This window comes from Haplochromis burtoni, unplaced genomic scaffold, assembly GCF_018398535.1.
Source record: "Haplochromis burtoni strain Fernald_Lab_line unplaced genomic scaffold, NCSU_Asbu1 Contig_237, whole genome shotgun sequence".
Lineage (NCBI taxonomy): Eukaryota > Metazoa > Chordata > Actinopteri > Cichliformes > Cichlidae > Haplochromis > Haplochromis burtoni.
Genome location: NW_024582598.1, coordinates 142264 through 150611, shown reverse-complemented (window position 1 = coordinate 150611; position 8348 = coordinate 142264). Strand labels below are relative to the sequence as shown.

General features: G+C 43.2%; 1 protein-coding gene across 4 annotated transcripts in view; it reads right to left on the bottom strand.

The window, feature by feature from the left end:
• Window positions 1–225: 225 nt before the first annotated feature.
• erfl1 (Ets2 repressor factor like 1) overlaps window positions 226–8348 on the bottom strand; it is a 48918-nt gene continuing 40795 nt past the window's right edge. For 3 of the 4 annotated variants that reach the window (XM_014338731.2, XM_014338730.2, XM_042227007.1), the window contains exons 4-7: window positions 8028–8262; window positions 6192–6378; window positions 4370–4499; window positions 226–2806 (exon numbers count right to left, since the gene is read on the bottom strand). In XM_014338731.2, coding sequence (XP_014194217.1) covers window positions 1995–2806; window positions 4370–4499; window positions 6192–6378; window positions 8028–8262 — 1364 coding nt within the window. In that variant the 3' untranslated portion in view covers window positions 226–1994. The remainder of the gene's footprint in view (window positions 2807–4369; window positions 4500–6191; window positions 6379–8027; window positions 8263–8348) is intronic. The other variant, XM_005938263.3, reaches the window with a different exon arrangement.

Below are 8348 nucleotides of genomic sequence, written 5' to 3'. Positions count from 1 at the left end.
TCACTGACTTTTCATCAATGCATAAAAAAATCACAAGTCATTATTTGTGTCAATATAATATAATATAATATAATATAATATAATATAATATAATATAATATAATATAATATAATATAATATTTCTTTTCACTGACTACCTGAATTCCACAGATTGTGTCAGAATTGTGATGTATGAAGCACCCGTATTTTTTAAATCTTTTCAACAACACAGTCAACAGTCCGCTATCCAGAATAATATTTATTGCTTTTGAAGATATTACTCTTTTTCTTCTTTTTGCACTTTCCATTTTTCCTCTTTACAGTAAAACAAAGAAAGATGACAGGTAAAACCACTGCACTGTCATTTCTGGATGTGTACACACATACACACACACACACACGAGGAAATAGTATTTACAGCTGTTAGTGTTCTTCCTGTGGAGGTGACTGGAGGCCTTTCCTGGAGCAACTCAACAAACATAGAGTTTTACATTAACTTTACAATAGAGCTTTCACAAATAATCGGTATACTGCCACTGTTTGACAAACCATCGGCATAAAGGCTATGAAACTGTACAATATGATTCACTGTTCACTCCACGCTGAGAAACAGGGCTGTAGAAAGGATGTTGGTCATAAGATCTGGGGAGAGGAAAGGTACAGGTTTTTTTTGTAAGTATTCCCTCCCACCACTGTTTAGTGTCCTCAAGCAAAACAAATTGCTCTGCTGCTGGCATGGACAAAAAGAATCGATTGAAAAATAATCAAAACAGATTTTGGGGGGAGGATTTAAAGAAGAAAATGCAAAGACCAATATTATTCACATTAGATTAATTACAGTACAGGAACATTGGGTGAATGCTAACTAGAAAAATAAGTCTGCCGGCATGTTTTTGAACCCAAAGGGTTTGTACACTGGGCATCTGGCAAGAACAAAATGACCAAAGGGCACAATTAACTGGGGTTGAGGAAATCAGAGACAAATCCCAACGTGAGCTCTGTCCTCAACATTAAAAAAAAGTCTTCAGAGTGCAGATCTTCTGCCATTAATAATTTCAATTTTGATACACCTAAGCTTATAATTTTCCAACATGTTTAAATACTGAATAAAATCACAACAATACAGCTAAATCTTATCATAGTGAATTATAATTAAATGTCATGTACACCATATTAAAATATATACAGAAATATTCATACAAATTCTAGATTGGTCCAGCTCCCTCCTGCTCTCTTTTTCTTTCCTGTTAGAAAATGTGCACCAAGACAAAGTAAATACGCACAGACTGTCACAGTTAGCACTATTGAACAGATGGATTGTTAACATTTAAATTAACCCACAATAAACAATATATATATTTTAAAAAACAGTGCAAAATGAACTCAGGGCAGTAGCTTCACTCACACACTTGCAGTTCTTTGAAAACGACATTGAGTGAAAGGACCACTAGGTGGCAGTATTTGACCATGTCTTAAAAGCCACAGTAATTATTTATAGTCTAAATCTGTAGAATTACAGGACAAATCTGTAAAATTGGATCGATCTGAGCATCATTTGTTGTTCTGTTAGTTTAGGGATGTTGTTTGTTAATGTTTGTCAAGGCAGGAATTGCTGTGTTGTAATTTCCCACCTCGATGCCTTCTTTCGTAGCTCAGCTGCAGACAGCAAATTGTAGACTAGTGCTGGCAATGCATAAAGCAAATCTACAAACCATTTGGTGCGAGAGATCAAAATAAAAAGGACGAGACAGCCGACACTCTAAAAACTGTACACCCCATATATTCTAAGATGAATGAATCAGTAGTGTAATGGACTGCTGGCAAGCTCAAAACTTGCACAGCAAACAGGAAAACTGCAGTTTTAGAAGTAAAAGAAGTTAACTGCCATTCCTGGAAAAGGGCTGGAAAAGATCTGATGATTTAAAGTGGAAAATTCATCTCAGAGAAACAAGGAGAGAAAAAGAGAGTTATCAGACCATAGACTGGCAAGATGGTGGACACATCAGAAAATGTCTTAGCTGTGTATCAGTTTGAGAGTCTCTGTCTCCCTGTGTCTTTCATGCAGAGCCATGGAAGGTGAGAGTGACCTAGGCAGGGATGGAGGAGGAGGAGTAATGGGCATCAGGCTCTTGAGTGGATGTGGGGACACTGGTGGAGGAAGAGAGGAGATGGGAGGCAACACGCTTCCTTTCTTCCCATCTAACACAAGCTGTGATCGGTTCGCATGGCTGGATTCCTTCCGAATGCCAAATTCATGCTCGTTTTCATTGTCCGAGCTGCAGTCGCTCAGATCTGTTATCTCCAGGTCTGAGTCTGACTCTGGGTCCTGCTTCACCCCTCCTCTTCTCTCTGTGGGGCTCTGCTGGTCTGTCCCAGTCCCAGCTCCTAAGCTGACCGCTCCCAGGCCCAAGGTCAAGCCGAGACCCGGAGGATTGGGCTCCACCCTTTCTCCCAGTGTCGCCCCGCTGCCAATGTCTGTCCGACCCATCGACAGGCTGCCCTGGTACGGCGGCAGGCAGAGTCTGGCCGGCTGACCACCCGCTGTGCCATTTGTCCCGCCAGTTTGCCCCGCTGCTCCCCTCTCACCCCCACCTGCCTCTCCAGGCGGGAGCAGGGAGGAGAAGGGGTGAGGCAGCTGTGAAAGGCTGCTCTGCAAGGGGTTGGGGTAAAACTGGGAGGGGTAGAGGGAGCCAGGGGGCAATTTGGGGCAGTTGTTGAGAGAGAAGGCCCCTGGGAGGTAGGGGTTGAAGCCCCAGGGGTAGTCAAAGGGTGGGTTGCGAGGGTACGGGCCCAGCAGGGACGGGGGTTTTGAATAGCACGGTGCACCTAGGACAGAGAAAATCCAGAGATGGAGGTTAGCTCTCAGAAGGGGCAAAGGTTTCCTGACATACAACATCCAAGAATGTTCACTAATTATAGTCAGTGGTATTAGCAATTCTAATCAGGAGCCACAGGGGCTAATTCTGGCACGGCTGCTTTCAACACAAAACCTGATGGTTCATTTATGCATGCCGGTACTGTGTAGTACACCCACTTCACACCGCTGCAAACCAGATGTGAACACAAAGATTCTCCACTGCAGTGAAAAACAATTAAGAAGAGTTCCCGTCTTCCAAACGGCTTATCATTTCCTTGTATATTTAAAAGAAAAGAAATATGTGAAGTGACTCTGCTTCTGTTTTGATTGCGCATCATTGCGGTGAAACCAGTCACACTGTTGAAAATTCTCACTGAGAAATAATGTCGACATTTGTCCCCACAATGCTCTGACATGTCATGATATCATTTCAAATTAAGCAAAAAACACTTATGGTGCAGCAAATTGCGTTGCGTATTTGAATTCAATCACTTGAAAACAGAGCGAGGGGGCAAATTTGAGGTGATGCAGGAATACAATTTTAATGAACAAACAAACGCATTGCCTCTCAACCTAGTCTACTTCCTTCCAAATGACAACCGACTCAAAGATTCTCTCTCTGCTGCACCCTCCACCTCTCTCCCAGCCGTTCTCACTCTCTTTTTCTCTTTCACTCTGTTATTTACTATGCAGGGCTAATTTGACAGTGGTGAAGTCTCTGCGTGCTGGGCCAGGAGTAGCTGGCAGACACATGAATATTGAATCAGTCAGGCAGGCCTCACTTGCTTATGAAAACACAGTAATGGGCGCCCACAGGCCACAAACTGAAGCCTGCACCCTCAATTAGGGCCTTCCTGCCTGGGAAGGGATTAGGACAGCGGGGACACATGGGAGGGAGAGGAGGGTGAGAAGGGAAGAAGGGGGGAATAGGACCTGAGGACAAACAGAATAGGGAGGAGGGAGAGGGTGCCGGTTCTGGGATGAGAATTGCATATGTGTGTGAGTGAGTCTGTTTACACACTACCTCTCGAGCTCTGCAGATTCGTATACCTTCTTATGCGTGTGCAGAGATTGCAAACGAAATGCATTTGTGCATGCGTGCCATCAGTCAAGCAAACAATGACACTTCCGTGCTGTGTTTGGTTGAACTCACTTTCTGAGATAGAAGGGGACAAATGTGAACAGTTGCGCTGAAAAAGTGGATGATTTCTCCAGCCCTCGACTTGTGTCTCACTACAGCTGACATGCATAATTCACCAGCTAACCTGGGCTTTCTCACCTGGAGCACAGTCTCACTGTAGACTGCTATGGGACAGCCATCTCTCTTATTTCCTTTAACAATAAATGTTCATGCCTCACTGTATCCTCATTTCTCTCTCTGCTCTCCTTACATTGCTACCTTCTCCTCCTCCCTTTGTTTGTACACTGCCAATCATACACTTTATATATATATATATATAAGTGTATTTTTCTTCATGCAATAGAGGAAGACCGGCACGTATCTGACCAACTTTGTCATTCTCTCTGCTCACCTGAACTTAGGAAAGGAAATGAGTCCAGTCTCAGTTTGTCCCCTTCAGGTCCTGGTGCTGTGGTCCCCCGATCGAAAAGGGAGGTTCCTCTGCTGGTGTCTGGCAAACGAGGAAACAAGGACTGTATGGCCTGAGCGGCAGAAAGAGACACAAGCAAAGAAAAGGAGGTTAGAGATGAGTTTGTACCATGAAATAATAATAATAAAAAAAGCTTGCATACGGCACACATATTCCTACAAATCTGCCTTTATGATGCTGCTGCACTTTGCTGGGTAAAGTCATATGTTGACAGCAGCACCCTGCAGAGTGTGATGCAAACAGTGACACAGTCGCAGCAAGGACAGGATAAAAAGGGAAGCCATGGGACTTGGGGTAAAAAAAAAACAGGAGGCAGGAGGACGCACGGGCTCAGAGACTCAAAGGGAGGAAAAGTACAGAGTCAAATGGAGACCAATGATTAAGATTGTGGGCACAAAGGATAAATGAAAAGAAGAAAGAGGGATTGTGGGCCAGCTTGTGTAAAGGGACACAGGACAAATAGCAGTGAGATGTGAGAGAATGACATCCACTTAGAAGTAGGGCAGCTGTGTGCGTGTCAGTGAGTGCGTAGATTTTTTTCTGTCTAAAATTTGCAAAGAAGAGGTAAAATAAGTGGAACAGTTTAATCTTAGGAATCAAGGGGACACGGGGGGATTTCTTTTTCCCCCTAGCGTGATTGCGGATCAGTAGTATCTGTCACCCTGCAGCCCCAAGTTTGAAAGGCGAGACTGTACTCCCAAGCTGCGAGAGCTGCGTTGCTTAACAAACCGCATTAATGACCCGCCATTGATCTGATCTGACGCGACCCCTTTGCTTTCTATTTCTTTCATTTTCAATCGATGACAGATGGATACGCCATAGGAGACAGGGATGAGAGAAAGAGGGGATAACGTCTTCTTTTGTTTTAAGGGCAAGTTAAAACCGTCCCCCCTCCACGGTCTCCTTCAGAGCTCGCGTCTCCTTATCCCCATCTTAAGGACGGCACAGACAATTGATGAATGATTCTCTCTTACTGTACTTTCAAGTTACTTGTACTTTCTAGGACATTAGTCATCTAAAATAAAATTATCTGCACACCAGCACTTATACCCAAGTCAAAAAAATAGCCTTCTTCATCAATTTGTGCAGCCACATCTATAATTTAGTGTAGAATCTGAAACGCAGAAATTGATTTTTTTTTCCATTAAAAAGAAAGAAAGAAAAATCTCTAAATATCTTATAAACACAAGTAAAGTCATAACATTATTTTTTTTTAACCAAATTAGGACATTTTTGTTCACGCCTCCATCTTTTTTTGTGTTCTGACACATTTTATCTCTGTAAAAATTTTACAATCTCTTAGGGCAAATAATAATCAAACTGTAGTCTATTATGACCCCCATTAGACAGAGTGAATAAAAGATAGCTACGATGAATACCACCATTCTTTTGCAAAAAAGGGGGAATGCACAGCAGGTGCCTGAGAAATATAACAGCTCGAGTTGAATGGTTTTCAGTTACCTGAATTAAATTTTTGTTGATAAAAATTTAAGGAAGCAGAGTGCGGTGTCCTGCTATATTTCATCCTTTTTCTTTGTTTAAAGTTTGGCTTTTTTAAATTCCCTCTGTTTTAAAATGCTAGTTCTCTTTATTACCTGCTATAGAGACACAATTTGAACATACATAGGTATGATTTCTCACATTATTCACACAATTTTCTATTTATATGCTACTAAATCTACTACTTGCATACAGCATATATCCTTTTACCCATCCACCCCCTCTCACAAACCCTCCATCCTACCGTGTGTACCTCTGGGCTGCAGTCTGGTGTGGTGGAGCCCCCGTTGAAATGGTTCTGGGCAAGGAAGAAGGGCGAGCTGGCCATGTCCAGGATGGGGTAGTTCACCAGCACAACCTTACTGAAGTTAAACTTGTAGGTGAAACGCTTCCCTTTGGTTTTGTGCAAAATACGCTTGTTGTAGTAATACCTGCAAAGGAGCGGGAGAGAATATTGATGGAGGGATGGAGTGAAGTGATAAACGAAAAAGGAAGAGGAAAAGGAAAAGAGGTGGGAAGGATTAATATAATACACATCAAGGTTTTGTGTTTCATCACTATAAGTAAAGTATAAACAACTTCAGTGCTGTGAGGCAAGAGCTGTGCTGATTTCCCAGTGTTTTTATTCATCTCCTCCTTTCTCAAATCAATTCATGTCTGGCTGCCTCTATTCAATACAATATGGTTTTGTAAAGTGAATTTTATATTCAGCAATTATCAAACCCCCCCCCACCCCCCCACCCCCCGCCTCAAAACCCCCCAAAATCTAAATTCGTTTGAACCTCTCACACAGAAATACTACACAAGAAGTAAATGTTCCTTTCATTATGCACAGGACTATTTATCAATTGAAGAAATAATGTGAGCATCACGTTACACTATCAGATGAGCTTTTTTGTTTCTAGAAAATTAGAAATTTGTCGGAATGACACCATTTGACATGACAAAAAAACATCACCGTTTCCAATAGCAAAGCACATTCACAAAGAGGTGGGACAGCAAGAGAGGTCTCCATGGTAACGACCCCCAGTGTCTCCCGCTGGGCATGTCAGGTCGTCATCGTACCAGTTTCCTTTGCCACCCACAGAGGTGTCACAATGTACAATCTGCCAGGATGCCACGTTGATCGGCAGCAAAGGAAAAACATGGAGCCATCTGGCCCAGGTAAAAGCTGAGTGCTCAGGTGGAGGAGCGTAGGGGGTGGGGGCGAAGTGGGATGCGACAAATTAAAAAAACCTGCAGATGTCTTATTGTGAAATACAAGTTTAAATCTGGTTTCCTTGTGGACTTTTTGGACTCCTTTGTGTGAGTGCAGCCACAGTGAGCGTGCTAAACACAGAATTCATGAGACAACCTCAGCATTAAATAGTGGTGAGCTCATTATGCAGGCACACTATATCAACAAACACAGCAGCGTGTACATATCTGCATGTATCCACACTGGCTGAGCCCAGTGCAATGATGTGTACATGTTTTGCTTTGCGTGGCAATTGTGCCATGGCCCTTAATTGAGCAATTAAGTAAGGCTAATTAAGAAGGCTAATTGTGGCCCCAGCCAATTTATAACAATTAAACTCTGACGACAGTCCCCATTAACGAGAGGCCGAAGGAAAGCAGAGGGAGGGGGTGGGGTAGGGGAACAAGTTGGGTAGTGGGTATTTGCATAAGAAGATTGTGTGTGACTGGCTGGGGGTGTAAACTGCTGAAGGTATGGAGTGTGGCATTGTTTTAATCACCTTCAGCAAGTTCAGTGTCGAGTAGTTTTGCTGTTCTGAAAAAGTCCAATTTCACACTGGGGCTTAATTTTGAAATCCCTATTGAATTTTTTATTTGGCAGCTCAATGGTGAACTTTCCATTAGGATGTCCAGAGATAAGGAGAAATTGAGGTTATTGACGTTCCCCAGGAAAAATCCCACCTTTATCTTTCCATTTTTGCCAACATGGAAAAGAGAGATGTTAAGTGGGGATTAAATCCAACAAGAGTAAACACTTTATGGAAACCGCAGGGTTGTAGCCTGATTTATCTGATGCAAACAGTGCGGTTGCCTGACATTCAACACATCTCGTATGAACACATACCTCAGAGCCCTGCTCAGTTTGTCATAGTTCATGTGAGGTTTGCATTTCCTTATCCCCCACAGTCGGGCCACCTCGTCTGGGTCCTTGATGACAAACTCCCCGTAGTCTCCCTGCCAGGCTATCACCCCTTGGTACTCTTCCTTCTGCAGGAGCTCTAGGATGAAGTGCCACAGCTGGATCTGTCTGGAGCCGGGGCTCGACTCGGGCTTGTAGGCCCACTCTGGGAAGGCGATCCCTGGGCAAAGGGGAGGAGGAAGAAGCAGGGTGAGGTGTTTGTCCAGTTGCTCACAGGGAGTGTGTGCATGTGTGTGTGTGTCTGGG